The sequence below is a fragment of the Phalangium opilio genome, unplaced genomic scaffold (assembly GCF_054372755.1).
Source record: "Phalangium opilio isolate 3A_F unplaced genomic scaffold, DU_Popi_V2 ptg000082l_1, whole genome shotgun sequence".
NCBI classification, from domain to species: Eukaryota; Metazoa; Arthropoda; class Arachnida; order Opiliones; family Phalangiidae; genus Phalangium; species Phalangium opilio.
The window spans coordinates 3,307,432-3,325,883 of record NW_028324189.1 but is presented as its reverse complement, the minus strand read 5'-3'; the positions used below and the strand labels follow the sequence as shown (position 1 = coordinate 3,325,883).

Here is an 18,452-nt window from a genome sequence, read left to right as displayed (position 1 = left end):
CTTAGTTTAAACACGATTGATTAATTAAATTATATTTTAATTTACCCTGAAACGAAGTTAGCGTCCCCTCGGTTCTCAACTATAAGTTAGGACTTATGCCTATAGGGAAGCCGTGTAATACACGGAGTATAAGAAGAGCTTCGGTTAATGCGGTGGAAGGTGTGATAAGTGATTTTCTATTCACTTCAATACGGGATTATATTATATTGTACGCGTTAGCTTCATTCAATAGGAGAATGCGAATAGTAATAAACGCTTTCTTAGGGTTCAGACAAAGTGTTAAGGGCTTCTTGTAAAAGTTCTCCATTATTAGATGAAGTTTTTCTTTATTATAAGTTTTTTTTCGTGATAATATGATACTGAAGTTAAAGGCAGGATCAGTGTGTTTAAAGGTGATTTGGGTTTACCTCCATTGTGGCTAGACTCGTAGTACTTTATCGTCTTGAAATACCGAAGCAACTGGAAGGCGGGAAAGAAACTATAAGATAGTGGTAAAAAAAATATTACCGTAAAACAGCTTTTATTTATCACCATTACGTAATTACCATTATAAATAAGTTTATCGCGTGTTAGTTTGTCCCATTTTTATGATTTTCTACAAAAACTTGTATTGCACGTTCTTAGTGCGTGTAAGTCCAGTTTTTTCTGGAAACCTTAAGCCTAACGAGACTTTCCTAATCCTAATTGCTTTAACCTACGATAATTTGTCGCAAGGGTGCTATTAGACGAAAGAAAGTACAGAGGTCAAAATGACTCGTGTCTAACTTGACCCCTTTCCCAAGTGGAACCAGCCATAAGGTCGTTTAGTATAGGTGGATATTAATGGGGATCAAATAAGGCGCCAAAGAGTTGCCGCGCAATTTTCTGGAAGAACACGATGTAGTAGGCAAACGCGAATCAGTTAGGCCTAATACAAAGTGTTGGTAAAAAAACCCTCCTACGTGCGTGTGTTTTTCTTCGGTGTTTTTTTGGAATATTGAAATGGAACGTCATTATTTTTGTCGTGTAATATGTTAATGTAATCAACTGGGATAGATTATGGTCAGTGTCGAGGGCTGAAAATGGAACACGTTGATTATCAACACGTCAGTATATTAATATGTATTTTACAATCAGCATAAATATTCAGGGCTTTCTTTTTATGTCCGATAGCGAAGCTCAGTGGAATTTTAACTAGATCATCTGAAGTGTCAGTTAAACAATAAGACATTTGTTTAAGTTAATTAACTTTTATAAAGAATATTTATTTAAGCGACGTAACTTTCGGATAATTAATTAAATTTTCTTTATTTTCCTTTGACAGTAACAGTCAGCGTAACGTCAAATGGTAGTTTTCCATTTTTCCTGTTGAGTCGAACATGGACTGGCCAATCGATGTCCGTTGAACGGTCGAACCGCCAACGTTCAGTCGAGATTTCGGGCGTATTTGGCACGTCTAGGAATGGCAAAGCCATCAGCTGCGAAGAGGAGGTAGTACGGATTCGACCGGGTCCCGTTTCGGTCAGTCTCAGCTGGACCAGCCCACTTCGATCCTTTCGGGAAGGCAACGTTACCTTCGAGTAAGTTGTAATCCTGAAGATCTGAATCAAGAATTTATTCGTGTTAACTATGAATAGCTTTACTGGTGGCTAGGGTTTAAGAACCAATTGAGATCCAAGCTGCCCAGATTTACAGCATCATTACATTCATGATAAACACGAATAAATTCATTTCTGTACTTGTTAGGGGAATAAATATTGGAAAGTAGCAGCGCGGGAAGCGTACCTCATGGGGGTGCCAAGTCTAAAGACTAAATATTGATCCAATTATCCAGTTTTAATTAAATTTTTCCCTCCCTTTTCTCTGGGAGGTCTCCTTTCCGAAAGTGTAGTAACAATGTAGTAATTGGTTACCGTTTATTCTTTTCTCAGGTTGTACGTTCAAGATAGCTCAATTGTTTTTCGTCAAGTAGCTTTAGTAGTTCTTCCTTTCAGATCGGGTAAGTGCTTTCTCTCTCTCTCTCCCTCTTAGTCCCACTCAAATATCTTTAGAACTTTTGCTCTTTATTCTCTCTTTGACGCTTGCGAATTATCCCCTATCCCAAACTGTCCTATCAGTACTTCGCTTTGTGTTTTTAAGGACTTAAAAAGGATTGATTTCGAAAAAGGGAAAAGATTGTCTCGTATCGATGTATTGTTTGAAAACCTTAAGAGATCCGTTTTTATTTATTTTATTTCTCTTCTTTTCTTCATCGTTTATCGAGTCGATGGGGGATTATTTTTGAATTAACTGAAAGTATCGAGGAAATAAGAAGAGAGTAGTTGAGCCACCTGTTAATTAACTTAGTATTTTGTTTAATGATTATTTGTCGACTATACTTGAAACTCATTTGTCAAATGTTTGCCCAATTATCGACAAATTCTGAGAATCACGGAGAAGGGCATTGGTCTATAATTAAACGAGGAAAGTCATTGGTCAGTATTTTAGGGGCCTAGAAGGTCAAAGTTTAACTAATTCAACATTTTTGAGACGTTTTAAAGGACCTATCGTGGACCAATTGAAAGTTAAGGGGAAAGATATCGAATAATCCACTAGAAAATTTATACCATTGAGTTAGCATATTGCATGTTGATCAAAAAATGTGGTTTCTGTGTTAAGCCTTCATAACTTTTTACTACATGGTAACAAAGATTTATATATATATGTATAACCAAACCAAAGGTTATGGTTAAATATTTATATTTATTTAAAAGACTGCAGCAGTCTTACCTACCGCGCTATAGTTTATTCAAAAACAAACAGACTCGATTCGAAGCTGCTCAAAAATTCAATTTCGGGTTTCCAAAAGTTTCCGGTGAGGATCGTGAAAATCTGAATTTCTTTTTTTTTATTTTTGGTCTAAAAGAGTCGCCCTTGGATTTTATACGCTTTTACTTTTCATCGATCTGTATGTTGAAGCCGCGCTATTCGAATTTTAAATCTCGTTTTCTTATGACTTTTTTATTTTCAAGTTTTACGAGACTTCTTTTCTTTCCTTCCTTCTTTCTTGTTTTGTTTGCGTTCTGGAACCGTTTTGTTCCAAGGGATAGTATCCTTTAATTCCAGTTACCATAAAGGGTATGGTAGCTTTCATTCCTTTAAAATGTTTTAACTTATGTTGCCCACCGAAATTTTAAAATATATTGGACACGAATCAAAGGCATGGTTTTACTACTATCACTTTAAACTATTGTTTCGGTACAGCGAATCTTGAGTTACAGACGATTGTTTCGCTTTTTTTCAATCCACGATTTTCCGTTTTCTTCTAGCATGAAGCGAGTTCAGTCGCTAGGAAAATGCGGCGCTACAAAACGAAGCATAGCCTAATTTACCTTAGCCCATATGTAAGGGTTTAGGTTATAGCCCTAGCTCTAGCCTCGAGCCACAGTAGCAAATAGCAAAAACCCTATAAAAGCTCCGGAACTAGTATACGGGCTCCACTATTATGAACGAACCAGTAGAGCGTTGTCAGTTCTTTCTACTTCGCGTTTACTTTGATCTATACCGTATACTTCCATCTGGTTCCTAGGCTCAAGTTCTTTGTCATTCAAATAAGAGTTTATCCTCCTGTACCCTAACGTCAAATTAAAACCGACACTGTTCTTTAGCGCGCGTTTTCTCGAATAGTTTTAAGAAACCTTATACTGTGTTTGTTTTATTGCGATTGTCTCCTGTACTCCTAAAATTGTTGTTACTTAAACCAAAACAAAACGAAGCAACTATGTTGTAAGATAGTCCAAGTAGTATACAACCCAGGTTTGACAATGGCCCTTGTAAACTCCCAACCATCTCAATCTAACGCCAACTGTACGCAAGCACGTATAAAAAGGTCACGAAATACGATGAGCTTTCCGTAACTAATTCTCTTAATTCGGCCTCTTCCGAAATTCAGGTTGTTTCCACGTAGTACGGGACATCAAAGGTTCCTTGCGCTCCGAAGACTTTAGAGGAGGCTTTTGCAATGATAGAGACGCTGACCTCGCAGTGGCTTTATCCGGAAACGGAGCTCGAGTTTGGCTTAAGGTAAGTCTGGCTTAGTACACAAACCAAAGATTCAGTATCTCGCGAAGTATCATTAAAGCCACGAAACAGATTCCAAGGTTATCAAAAGACAAAAGTCTTCTTCAGTCTTAAGACCCCAAATGATCGCTTTCGGTTTTGTTGAGTACAATACCCTATATTGTATTTCTTCAGTGCTCCCCTCTCCCCCATTTGCCCATCTGGAGAGATATCGTGTCAGTTAACCAAGGATCTAGAACCATAGGGAAAGAGATTCAACTACTTCCGATGTAGAAAAAGAAATGATCTTTGGGTACCACGCCCTCTACCATTGCGGACTTTGGATAATTGTAGGGTGTGGTGCTCCTTGGCTATATCTGTCAATCTCAAACCTTACGTTCCATCTTCCTATCGGAGATAGGATAAAAGCTTTAATTGAAATACATAGAATTGGGAATTGTTCTGGTAAGGGATAGAGAAGATTCACTATACATGTAAGTCAATGTCGAATAGATGTTACTTATAAGGTTTTTGGAGCTAAATATTAGTTCTCGATATTTTTTTAAAAAATTACACGAAAGGTCACGGCGCTCCCATCCTTTTAATCGTTTGAATTCTTTAACATGTTTAATGACTTGATAAGACGCTAGCGATTAATCCAGTTCACGATGACGCTTAGCTTCCCTTCATCCGTTTTAATCTATAATTTTTTCGAGCGTTACATCGAACGGTATGCATTATTCTATAGCTATATTAATCATTTATAAACGTCGTAGAGGCGGTCTTCAGAGCGTGGCACGCGACATTCTAATTGTTGCGCTTTGGCTCATGGTAAGTTATCAATCGATCAAGTCCAGCGTATACCTCAACAACAGAGACATTTTCCCTTTGACGCTCTCAATTTGGGTCTTAGACAGTTAACTATCGTGCAATAACAAGTTATCGAGCAAAATCTAGCTATATTGGTGACTAGCCGTTACCCGCGGCGTCGCTCGCGTGTAATAAGAACTTCCTTCTAAAATGATATAAAGAAGGTGTAGATTTTACTGATGACTAATATTTTTGTAGCACCCTAGGAGCGAAGGCACTCGGCACAGTCCGTCAGCCCGTCGGGATATTTTTTATTACTTTTCACGCGGACATTATTCCATAAAGAAGGGTTTTTAAGTTTTTGGCCGCCATTTAAAAAGATGGCAACAAATCGAACCCAAAATACAATTCAGCCCGTCTATAGGTTAAAGGAAACCATTGTACTAAATATTTGTGAAATCGGTTGAAACGCGCGGACTTTATTGCATAGAGAATGTTTTCTTACATTTCTGGGCGCCATTTTAAAAGATGGCGAAAAATCGAACCCGAAAGACCATTCAGCCCGTCTTAAGGTTAAAGCAAACCAGTGTACTAAATATTTGTGAAATCGGTGGAAACGCGCGTACTTAATTGCATAGAGAATATTTTTTACATTTCTGGGCGCCATTTTTTAAGATGGCGGCGGATTGGAAAAATCTTTCTTAGTACGCGCCTACTACTTATGAGTAACGTTCCTGCAAATTTTCAGCCTTCTAGGGCAAGCGGTTTGGGCTGGGCGTTGATTATCAGTCAGTCTGTCAGTCAGTCAGTCAGTCAGTCAGTCAGTCAGGACTTTGATTTATATAGATATAGATTATAAACACAAACGTGCATAGGGATATCCGTATATATATTTAGTAAGATAGTTTCAAATGCGATGTTTATGCTTCGCATCTTAATTGCCATTATTTGGCTCTAATTGTCCCTTTGAACTTTAGGTGAACTCCGAATTACGAATCGAATATATACGGAATGTATGGGATTATATTAGGTCTTTGGAACGCGACGGAAGATACCCGGATGTAAGCCGAGGCTTACTCGCTAATGTTGTATCGCGAATTCTAATGATTTGTGTCGCTTATTTAGCTGAAAGTCTAAAAAACGACGTTAAGTTTCACCCAATTTTGATTAGAATTAGGCCAAACTTAATTCACATAAGGTGTTTTTCATTGCTCGTTTATCTCTTTGTATTTTAATAATATATGTTCTATAAGTTTGTCACTGGTTACTGAGAGCTTTTGTCATGAAGTGACGTAGGTAATATATTCTCGTGAGGCGCTGTCAAAGGCTTAGTACAGAATAGGTAGGAAGATGGATTGCAAAATCGAGTGTAGTCAATTCTCGCGTCGTTCTTGAACTAGCTCTCAGTAAGTCTCTAACATTACGAAGTATAGGTCATACTTATTAAACATATCTTATCTTGAAGTTGGACGAAATATATAATTTCATTCCAACTAGATTAGTTGATTTGCAGGTCCGCTCTAAGCCAATTGTAAATAGTCCATATGGCCACTAGACCATTGGATTCTATATACTGTTTACATTTACCACTTAAGCCTTGGAAGGAATATTGGAAATTAGGTGAAGTTTACCATTGTAAGACATGAAACAGTTATAACCAAGTTTCGATAATTTACTATACGCGTTGAAGGTGGAATTCAAACGTAACGAAACTATAACGACCCAAAGTCTGTTTAAGGAAATTTCAATTACAATTTTAGAATAAGATATTTATAGAGGCGGAATTGCCGTGCACGCTAAGTATTTAGCTAAGCATTTAAAACTTCAGTAATTAAAGGTAATTACCATAAAATGGCCAGACCACGTCGATGGATTGAAGCTGTAATTCTCGACTCGAGGCGCTTAGGTTTAAAATTTTTCAACCCTAATTAATTTAAATTTTAAAATCCAGGTGTGTTATTTCCCGAAACACTAAACTCCTAAAGCGATTAATGTCGAATTTACGTCACCCAAATTATGTCCATGACGCGTAAGGCAAGTCTTAAAATCCCTTTTGTAGTTTATGTAGTTTTATACCTTCGTCGTTTATTGTAAGTATATGGCTTAGAAAGTCAATTTAACATTCTCTATACAAACTCTCCCTATTATAAATTTTGCTGTGTACAGCGGTTACCTTTCCAATTAACAACGTTTGAAAAGGTGCGGGAAAATTTCACTGTTTACTCTCAATGTCCAGCCAGCAATTAATATTTCTCCTTTGAAGCTTTAATCTCTTCAAAAAATTGTTTTAATTTCGATGCTCATTAATAAAAGGCCAAAGGGGAATGCACGAAGACCGTTTGACCGGACATAAGCCATGTAAATGAACAACTTTATAATAGATAAGTTTAGTTTAAAAGCTAAAATGAGTTTATAAAATTAGTTTAAATAGTAATTTTTAAGGTTTTTAATCCGTTAGACCGGACATAACCATTATATACATAGGTATAAACTATTTTATAATGGATAACTTTAGTTTAAAACCTAAAAATTAGTTCAAATTGAAGTTTAAATAGTTATTTTTAAAGTTTGTTTTTATTCTTAATCTGTTAGACCGGACATAACCATTACGTAGGTCTGCATGAACAACTTTACAATTGATAAGTTTAATTTAAAACCTAAAAATAAATTTATAAAATTAGTTTAAACTGAAGTTTAAATAGTGATTTTATATTATTTTTCCAAGTAAGTAATTTAAAAGATTTGCAAATAAGTTCAACTAAATGATTTCAAATAGTGACATAGAAAGCGGTTTTCAAAATTTGTTAGAAGTAGACATAGACAAGTTCTTAAGAGATGAATAGAGGCTAGGGGAAATCTTTTGTTGCGTCTTCCCATGATTCATTGCGTCTTTTATTTCCTCATATAATAAGAGCTGGAGATATCTCCCAGCATCCTCGGGAGTGTACGTAGACCTCTAGGCTACTTTTCTATTCATAAGGTTCGTAACTCTCTTTTCCTTAATCCTAAAGTCACTTGACAGCTAGGTAAAAGCCTTATCTAAAAGCGTGCAAAGGCTTAGCAACGATGGCAGGTCGTATTTGTAACTATTACGTTAATCCTAGCTTGGATCACAATCTGGAGCATGCACAGAGCGCGAGATTCTTTTGACGATGGTGGCTTCATTGTACGCCAACTTAATTTAAATTAGGTGCGAGGCTAATTTAGCTTGAGCCTTTTTCTTCTGTTTATTAACAGAAATGGGTCAGACACAATAGATGAAGAGAGAGAGTCTCCTAATTTATCTAATTTTCAATATAATACCAAAATAACTTAAATTGAATTGTACCTTAAATTAGATTAACTTCTCTCTTCAAAATAATCTTTTTATACTATATTTATTCCAGTCTGTTCAATGGTTACCAACATACGAAAATTAGAAATTCAGTATGTAGGCCTAAATTGAATTATCTGAGAGCCAGTCTTTTATAATTTTTGTGTACAAGTTAGACATCCTTTTGTATGCCATTGCAAAATTGGTCTACTGTGTCTAATATGGAAAATTCACTGTAAATTTTAAAGGGATGTAGGCCTACAGTGTTTTATGTAGTTCCACGATAAAAATCACGTGATATGGCCCAATCACTACCCCAAGAATTAATACCGTTACCGCTTCAAAATATAGTTCACGCGCCTACATAAATTTAAGCCTGTTTTCTATAACTATGCTCAATAACATACATGATCTTAGTTTAATGTTCTTCCTGGTTGTAATCAAGAAATCCATTTGATCGAAAGACTTCATTCAATCAATAGCCTAATTTGCCGAACCGTTAAACTCGGTAACCTACGTCTTCCTGATTCAAAGCTTACGTTTTAACTTTAAGGAAACAAAACTAAAAGATTGAAAACGAAGGAAGAGAAAAAGAACGTCTTAGTTGACTTAACTATCCCCATTTTATTAGCTTTTGGTTGGTCTGGCTTGAAATAGAAATTGATTGGTGCGGTTGAGAGATCTGAAAGGGGGGAGGAATTCTCTTCCTTCATTTTAAGACAAACGTGCATCATGGAATTCTGGTTAAAAACTAGGCTTAGAAGACTCCCTCCCCCCATGCACAATTCTGATGTTTTATTGAAAGACGTCCGGAGCTAGGTTGACGCAATGTACATTTGGAAAATTTCTTTATTGTTAAAGTCAATAGTCCCTGTCATTCGCTCGATTATTCCAAATGAATCATGTCTGCAGTTAAACTTTAAACCGTACCAACCAAATCTATTAGTATTTGCTGTGGAAAAATTGATGTGTGGTTTCTGTAAGTAAAGTTTGCGACGTGAGTGGGATTATAAGTCGTGTAATTTTATTACCAACACAAACTATACATTATAGTATCTATTCTTGGAAACAGAAAGATAGACCTACCAATAGAAGATTGGTTTTAAATACGTCGTTTTTGATACAAATTTCTCAATTTCTATATGCTTAACCACATCGTAAGGGTATATAGAATTAGTTAATTTTGGTTTTTAAAATGATTTTTTTATCAATTATTTTTATTGCTAATTTTTCCGTTTCAATATCAACGTTTTCTAGTAGAAATTAGCCTTAAAATCATTATTCATGGATTTCAGCAAATGTGAGTCGTTTTTCCACAGCTGCAATTGCGGCTTTTCTTGCTATCGTCTATTGCTTTTGCAACGTCACGTAATGTGTTATTGACCTATTCCTGAGAAATAAAAAAAAAACCCCCAGAGATAAAAGAGATTTGGATCAATAAAATTATCTAGCATACAAAATGGTAGGCCTATGTAATGTCATTTAGAAGGTAAATACTTCAGGGTACACTTGAGTATCTCTTTAAGATGAAAGATAAAAGTTTTAATTTTATTCCAGAAGATTCGAGAGAGCTTATATAGTGGAAAAATAATTCGCTCCGGCTGTTCTTTAATCACTTTTAACTATCCCCCTTTTGAAAATAACGATTATGGCAAGCTTCTACTTCGCTTTATAATCATTTTAAGCACGGCATATATTCATTTTCAATTATATTAACTCTTTTCAAAACTCCCCATCTTCTACTCAAAATCGTATTTGTTTTGGTTATAGAGCATCTTCTAGAAAATTTAATAAAACTTCCAAAATTTTCGACCGTATTCTTGATCATCAAAGCTAGTGCTACTATATTTAGAACGAGAAAGATCAGTAGTATATACTAATTTACATATTCCCCGCTGCAAAAAAGAATAGTACTCTCAATATACTGTATAGAGAAATCCCTAATGAATTAATTAAACTCCGTAATTTAATTAGTAAATTAAACAAAATTACAATGATTAGACACGATATTTTACATGAAAAATAATTATGAAGAGTTTAATTTCAATGTTTCGCTATTGTCCAGGGAAGTTCAGTGAAATTCATAAGATTGATCATAATGTAGTAATGTAGTACTGTACCATAAGTTCATAAGATATGTTCCATACATAAGTTTGCCACTGGTAACTTAGAAACTGGAGCTTGTCTTGAAGTGACAACGTAGGTCATAGATTCGAGGTAAAGCGAAAACGCCTGGTGAGGCGCTCTCAATGGCTTAGTACAGACTAAATAGGACCTAGATGGAAGTCCTGCAAAATTAACCACCGAGTGTAGTCTTCAATTCTCGCTTGTCGTTCTCGAACTAGCTCGAGCTGTAAGTCTCTCAGTAGCATTACGAAGTATAGGTAGTGTCATACTAATGGAACGTATCTAATAAACTTATGGTAATTCTATCGAAATGAATACAGTCCTAACAATTCTCACAACCAATATAATAGAGTACGTGATTTTCATTTCGCTCCTTACACGGAAACCCCAGATGAATATAGATTGGTACAATTACTTCAAAGGGTCGAAAATGTATATATTATAGCGAAATTCGAGAAACATAAGCATTTCCTGGAAGTTCTTGAGGTCATTCGTGCCTAAATTATTGGTTTACGCCTAAAGTATTCCGAGCGAAAATTGAAAATTCCTTTTAAACCGTCCCCAAAAAGTAGTAAGAAAAGCATTTTAGTTTCGAGTTACGTCTAAAAGGCACTCTCATTTCGAAGAGGAGATATTTTACCATAAGACCTAGCTGGTTCAAAATTATGGTATTTTGTCGTAGTTTTCCGGATCCCAACTGCATACGCAGTCTTTTTAGTTACAATAAATCGTGGACATTGACTTGGAATTTTTCGGACTCTGTCCGAGCGTGAAATATATCCTCCGTCCGAAAAGTTTCAGAGAGAGTTGTATGGAGCTTAGAAAAGTGCATCTGTTTACGAGATGTGTTCGTAATTGGTGTTCCCACTTGCAGCGTATTCCGACATAACGTTTTTTTGCCTGGGACATTGATTAATGAAGGCCTAGTGGGACATTTTCGAGGGGAGCTTTGGGAGCTAGCCGTCTTGTCTCTAAGGGATTCTAAACCCCTTTTCACAAACTCCCAGACAATCGGGGTTGGGGTTTGGTACCAGGCTTTTGCATAATTTAGTTCCTCTCGCGCCTTCTCTCTCTCTCTCTCCATCTCTCTCGCTTCCTACGCGCTAATACCAAGAAAGTTTCGGTGCAGGGAAAGCCTTGAAAATATTCAATGACCTCATTAATTTAACTCTTTTTCTCCGTTCACTTCTTTCCCTTGAACAGGCGACACGCGAATCGACGATTAATTGTTACGCAATGAAGTTTCTTCGCATTTTATTTTCTTTTTGAGAGTAATTAGTTATCCTGTTGGATCGCGTATAAAATGACCAACCGATACGTGTTGCGTTTGTTTCAAAAGTGAGGTTAAAAGTAGCGATCTGAGTGATTAAATTCGATTGTATCGCGTCGCTTCGCAATTTATTACCTCTCCCTTCTATTTCTAGACCTAAAGGATGTTAATTGAGGCCAGAAAATGTTCAACATTTGCCACCTTCTTTAATAAATTATACTGATCATGAATTCAAAGAGCAGAAATATGCCTTCTTTAGCCATTACTACACCTTCCCTCCGATGGAATTTGCTTCTCTATTGGAATTAATCAAATAGTCTATCCCAAATACCAGACTGAAAAAAGGCTTACATAAGGGAATAAAATAAAGGTTATAGAACATAGTGTCCCTTTAAAGCAAGCCTCGACTGTTTTCATGTAAAAGATTCAATCAACTCCGACGTAAAATTGTCAAACTGTCACAATGATTAGAATTGTAGAAAACTTGTTTATTGGATTCGTTAAGTAATTAACATTTAGAAAAGTGATGATTTATTTCACACACTATTGTTTAGAGAAATTCGTTATAATCATGGCATGCACGCCTCCTTTTTGTCTAGGGAATTTGTGGGGGGGTGGTATTGGGTACACGTTGAACTTGCTTGTCAAACTTATATTGATTGGTTCTATAGGGACAATAAACCTATTAAGCTGGCGGAGAATATTTAATGAAGGAGCTCCGGAACAATTAGCTAATGAATATCCCTAACCCCCTTTTCGTCTCAGTCTCTTTCCACCCCTGAACGTTTCTCTCGCCTTTAATCGAATAGTGGCCGACGTTTTGAATAATCGATTACTTTGAGGGTTGGAGGGCCAGGCCACTGTCGTTTCTCAATCATAGACACGTATGTAAATGTAGCGTTATATTTTGACGTTGACAGTTAGGGAAAAATCGGAAATCATTTTCAGGTGAATGAAATGAGGATCCATTTTCCAGGCCCCCCGAGAGAGAGGAGGAGTTCGACGTGTTGTGTATATAGTATATACGTGACGTTACAGGACTAAACGATACCATCGACTCTATAATTATTTAAATTAGTTACATGAACCTGAATGACAGAAACCTTCAACTGGAATGTCTAAAATTTCATTTTCGTGTAATTAATAATTCTGACGTAATTATAAAGATATTTGGAAGTGACGTATCGATGTGTATAAAGCGAAATAACATTTGAAACAACTTATAAATTGAGGAGTTCACTACACACGGAATATCACATTAATTATCAATAACACTGAAATGAAACTAAACAATAAAGAAAACATTTAGAGCATAATTTTGTTTTTTGTAAAACTTTTGTTCGGGATTTCAGAAAAATTTAATCTTTTAAATATTTGTCTGCTTTATATGTCTGTATGTAGTCCTTGAAAATGAATGGACTGCTCTAATTGAAATCCGAATTAATTTTAATGGAAATCCATCAGAAAATATGTCCTTAAGTATGTTCCTTTTCCTACAGACGATATAACATCAAAACACTTCAAAAATTTATATCTCCGGCCGTGTCTGTCGTTCCATAGTACTTATAATTCCTCATCTTCATTATTATTTATTTATTTTTCTTCCCTGGAAGGATTTTACCACTTTCCGGAAGCCGCCATTCTCTAACGGTTGATTTACTTTCTAATGGAGCGGGTTTAATTTTGGAATAAGCTTATAGGGAGACTACGATATTATACGAGCTTTCTTTGTATTAGAATGTGTAATGGCGCCGGGAGTTACTTTAAACTAATCCCCATGCAGCGCGTTTTCATTAATATTTCGCTTCTGTTTTAGATCCGGCAGTTGTCTTACGTTGAGACGTCTTTGCCCGTACCGTCTTTGAGGGTTCATTCTTCCGTTAAAGAAGAGACGTTGGATTTTCGCTACTCACCGGGGAGCTTATCGGATCACGAGGGAGCCCAAAAGGAAACGGGGGAGTTGGAGAAGACCATTTCGGTCTCCACTTTTCCCCTTTTCATCTCTAAGGGAAACTGGCTCATCTTGCGCGTCTCCTCTTGCTCAGCCGGATGTCATTGGGTGGTCACCCATTCCACATTGCAATCGGCAATATCTGGTACGTTAACCTGCTGGACCTTATCATTCTTACGTAGGCGTATAAGTCTTTGCCTTTTCGAAGTTACCGAATTGAAACCGAACTAGCCCAGCAGCTTTAAATGAAACACTGTTGATTGTTTCGGATCTATGAACTGAGAAAGTTAACTTTGAATCGCTTTTAAGAATATTATAATCTCATTTGGAATTCAAAGATAGAGTCAATACATCAGCCTACGTTATCCATATTTCTACAGAAAATCTCCCCCATTATAGCGGATATGTTGTGTTAAAGCTAGGACCCTGAGGAAACACCAGGCTCAAATTTTCTTTCTGCGTTATACTTAAAGGATGTTTTTATTTTATGTTTAAGGGTGCAATATTACATTGAGTGACCACGAAGGTGAACTGCGAAGCGTGGGTTACCCGGATTATTTTGACTCAGTTTCAACGTCGTGTTATTTCGGGGTGGTTTCCCGTTTTTCAAACCAATCTAGCGTTGTTGTGGTGACGTTTCAAGACTGGGATCTTCCGTGTGACGTTGGTTACATCGAGTTAAATAACGGTCAAAAATTGTGCGGTGGGTCTGGTATAACCGGGTCGCTGGCATTGAGGACAAACGCCACGGATGGAACCTTATTTTACCTTCGTAAAACCGCGAGTGACGGTGCTATAAACCATCGGGGTTTTTTGCTGAGTTACGGGAAAACGTTAACCCCGTGTCGTAACGAGACTGTCTCGGACCAAGGAGGCCAAACTTGCAGAGGAGATTTCCCAGCTGCCTTCCTGTCGGATTTCCCTTGTTCCTTAACCATTCACGTGCCTTTGGGTTATTCCCTGCGAGCTAACGTCTCTTTAGTTCGAAAGGACAGTACGGACGCTGCCACCATCACAAACGCCAACTATGACCCCGAGGATTGTTCGGGTCAAGAATTTTCTAAACTTAGAGTGTACGGTGTTGATATGGACCAAAGATTGTGTACTCGCAAGACCTTTCATCAATCATTCAACACTCAAGTAAGTAAAATTTGGAACATGTACTGTCTTATCCCATCAACTATAGTGTCTGAACAAGACCAAAAATTGTGGCAAGCGAATTGCGAGATGCCAATCATTTTTGACGCCTCTAAGATACTGTATTTGTTTGTTAGGGAAATTCAAAGGAGGGAAATGGATAAAGAAGTTGTATGATAAATAATTTATGGCGGCTCTTTCTCTTTTATGTTTATTCAGAGTAACATACTAAAGGTTTCTACGCGAAGCTCTTTCGACGGCGTAGCGAACGTTACGGACCTAGATGGTCAGTTGTGCGTGTCTTATTTAGCGGTCAACACGAACGATTCGTTGACCTCGTGCCCTTACGGTTGGACAGGAGGAGGAATTCATTGTTACAAAGTGTTCTCGGACGCGACGTTACCGTGGCAGGACGCCAATAAGGATTGCGAGAATCACGGGGGTCACCTGGCCAGCGTCACTAACGAAGATATCTCGATCCTTCTGGAGCGACTCATCCGTGACAGGTAAGACCAAGAAAAAATATTGGAAAAATTAGTACTCTCTTTTTTTCTTGTCGGGATTAAGCTCTATTTAGCTTGTCGAACCGTGGGATATAAGTCTAGCAAGGCTTCGTTTATCGAAGCCATAAAAGATTGTTAAAAGAAAGGCGAATTACCCCTTGTTTAATTAAGGTTTCCAGTTGGCCTATTTTTTTAACCCAACTTACCGTGCATAAATTTTATTTAACCTTCGCTTCGTTAATTCCTTCTATTTTTAAACAAGTGGTTTTTCTACGGTAGATTGTAAACAACACTGACCTCTGAATACTTTCAAATGTGGCCCTAGTTTGTCTGGAACCTAAATATTTAATAATTTCCCCATATTTAGGGCATAACATTATGTTATGTGATGGACTTCTGGTTAAACGAAATACATTTTAAGAATATTATCAAGCTCGTCCTAGTTTTAAAAGGAAATTTGTTGGAGAGAAATGATTACATTTATCTGGAACGAGAGATCATGTTTAAATATTCATCATAGCGTGTCTAGGCTAAATTTCTAGTTCGCCTGTTGGGGTTAGAGCCAGCTACCTTTCAGTTACGTAAAACATCCCAAAATACAATAGGAGTAAAGTTTCCTATCCTCTTTTAAGTATTACACGCGTTTACCTTTGAAACCATTGTATTCTTGACTTGAACCTTTAAACCCCTTCTTCTCCAACAAAAGTTTTCTCATCTCAAAAACCTTCCCAAGAAGAAAGTTTAAAAACCTTAACTCATTCTCGCTCATTAATAATTTCCTCGAGAAATGCCTGGGGTAAATTTTCCCGACGGTGTACTGTCAAAACTGTTACGAACTAGGGTATATGATCGATCAGAGTTCCTGTTTCCGCTTTAGAAACCTTTCTCCCGTACCTTGACGCGTCTTGAGTTACAAGATGCCTGCCGATCTAGTCGTCTTATATCACTTTTGCCTGGCAAGCTTCTTGAATCTTATTAAAGACAAGTAACGCTACACTTTTGACTTATACTGTCAAGAATCAAAGCCCGAGAAGAGTGGTTATACATGGAATAAGTTACGGTTAGAATATTGGAGAGAATAAAAAAAACGTTAGTTGAATACGAAGAAGAAAGAAGGAAAGAGTCGACAGCCCGAAGTTTATCTCCTCGGGTTCGGTATAATGCGTTTTTTTATCGCCTCTGAGATATGTCTCCGAAGGAAGGCGCTAAGAATATTTTTGTCCTGGTTTTTCAAGAGACAAGTTTTCGAAAAAATTTATATGAATGTTAATCAACGCCCAGCCCAAACTACTTAATATAGAAGGCTGAAAATTTCCATAGACGTTAGTCATAAGTAGTAGGCACTCAACATGAAAGATTTTTTAAATCCGTCTAAATCTTGAAAAATGGCGGCCGGAAATGTAAAAGAAACGTTTTTATGAAATAATGTTGATTGCGCGATTCAACCGGTTTCACCAACATTTAGTACACTGATTCCCTATAGTCTATAGACAAGCTTTAAGGATTTTAGGGTTTGACTTGCTGCCATATTGCAAAATGGTGGCCTGAAAAGTAATAGAAGTTTCCCGGGTACCTTTTCTGCTACTAGTATGAAATATATCGTATTGTAACATGAAAAGAGGTGAATTTGGGTCTTATCCAACATATTTGAATTCCCTTTTCTTATCTGTCAAAATCGGAAATGGAACAAAATCAGGATACGTATATACAAGTCGATTTGTTTCTTTTTTATTTTGCTACTTTTTTCTTCACTCGTCGTCATTTTCGATTCGGCGTAGGAAAAATTCTTGTCTCACCTGACCGATTTCGATCTGGAATTGCATTCGCGAAAAGAGTGAAGAGGTAGAGAGGAAAGATTCACTCAGAATATCATAAATATATCTCCAAACTGCGCTTTTATACCGGTATATAGGCCCTAGCAGACAGAAAGGGCAACGGTTGACGAAATTATATACTGTATATTCCATCGTAGAGAGCCTTTTCATATCCGCCCCCTTTAGACCTACATATTCGAATTTTGAATGCATCCTACAAGGCTTAACGATAATTGAACCCCTAAATTCTAGCTTTGAACTAAACCAAACCATTTCCGGCTTTGTAACTCAGGATTCTCTGCCCTGCTTAGGGAATGACAATGTATTGTATTGTAGCATTTGTCCGACCCTATTTTGAGATATCCATAATGAAACTAAGGTATTTAGTTACGTGTGGTAGGCCTAACTCTCCATATTTTAAAATTGTAACAGGATGTAAAATAAATTGAGGATTCTTCTGTTTATACATTTGAAGTACAGATAAACGTCGAAATACCACTATGTACGATAGGACCAATCAATATCTGTTTTCATAGATCACCGACTGGTCTTTCTGTAAAAGTTTTGGCCGCCCCTAGAAATGTTTTACCCTTTGCACACCAGTGTTCACAGTGTTCAGGGTTAAACGACCATACAGGGGCAATCGCAAATTTATATCTCAAGTTAATCCAAAAATAAATAAATAAATGAAATAGCTTTCATCACGCAAAACTTTAATCATTCAATCAATTATGTAAAAATTTAATTTAACCTTATACCCTTTTAAACCAATCTAAATCTTCCAAGTCAGTGCGCCTAAAAAAATCCACCTTTAAAACGTTATATAATGATACCTTTTTGCGAAAGAAAAAAACTGATATAAAAAATAAATTGGTAATGACCCTTGACCTATCGACTATCTGTTTCTCTCTGTTGGACGATTTTGCAGTAAAGCTCTAAACGCAAATATATCGAGATGCAACGGAAAAGAAAATGATGGCTAAGCGTTTCGTACGTTTTTGGTAAATCGAGAGATATGATGTTAGCTCATACCATCGGACGAAATGTGTAATGCAACCAAAGGGGTAGTCTCTGTTTCAGTACGAGTTGATGCAACTTAGAAATAGAGGAATAGATGCTAGTTGCGCGTAATACAGGCGTTTCGTGAACACTCAAGCTAGACGACTAAGACCAGAGAAAGAGCATTGAGAAACTCCGAGAGAGATAAATGTTAAGAAAACGTATCGTTGTATGAAAATCTAAAGGATAGAAATGGGACCTGTTCGAATATGAAAACAGTTTAATCTGTGATGAACTAATATTAGTTTTCCCCTGATTTCCAAGGCCGTCGAGAGAGACAGCCCTATGGTCTGGGCCCCGAAAAAACTGACCCGTCTCTCGACTGTCCTGCTGATTGCTGTGCATATCCAATTAATCAACCATACGTCTATTATGCCCCAATACAATTAAATTTATTTTGTTCTTTGGAAGAACTGTATTTGCGTTAAATTTAAACTGAAACTCATAGAAA

The 18,452-nt window shown here is 36.9% G+C and overlaps 1 protein-coding gene across 2 annotated transcripts in view; it reads left to right on the top strand.

The window, feature by feature from the left end:
- The window catches only part of LOC149650965 (uncharacterized), a 57,875-nt gene that overhangs the window by 12,181 nt on the left and 27,242 nt on the right, over positions 1-18,452 (top strand). The window contains exons 2-8 of one of the 2 annotated variants that reach the window (XM_089847701.1): positions 1,304-1,559; positions 1,911-1,978; positions 3,911-4,041; positions 13,354-13,633; positions 13,985-14,628; positions 14,845-14,911; positions 14,984-15,131. In XM_089847701.1, the coding sequence (XP_089703827.1) occupies positions 1,304-1,559; positions 1,911-1,978; positions 3,911-4,041; positions 13,354-13,633; positions 13,985-14,628; positions 14,845-14,911; positions 14,984-15,131 (1,594 nt within the window). Of the gene's footprint in view, positions 1-1,303; positions 1,560-1,910; positions 1,979-3,910; positions 4,042-13,353; positions 13,634-13,984; positions 14,629-14,844; positions 15,132-18,452 lie in introns of both variants that reach the window. The other variant, XM_089847700.1, reaches the window with a different exon arrangement.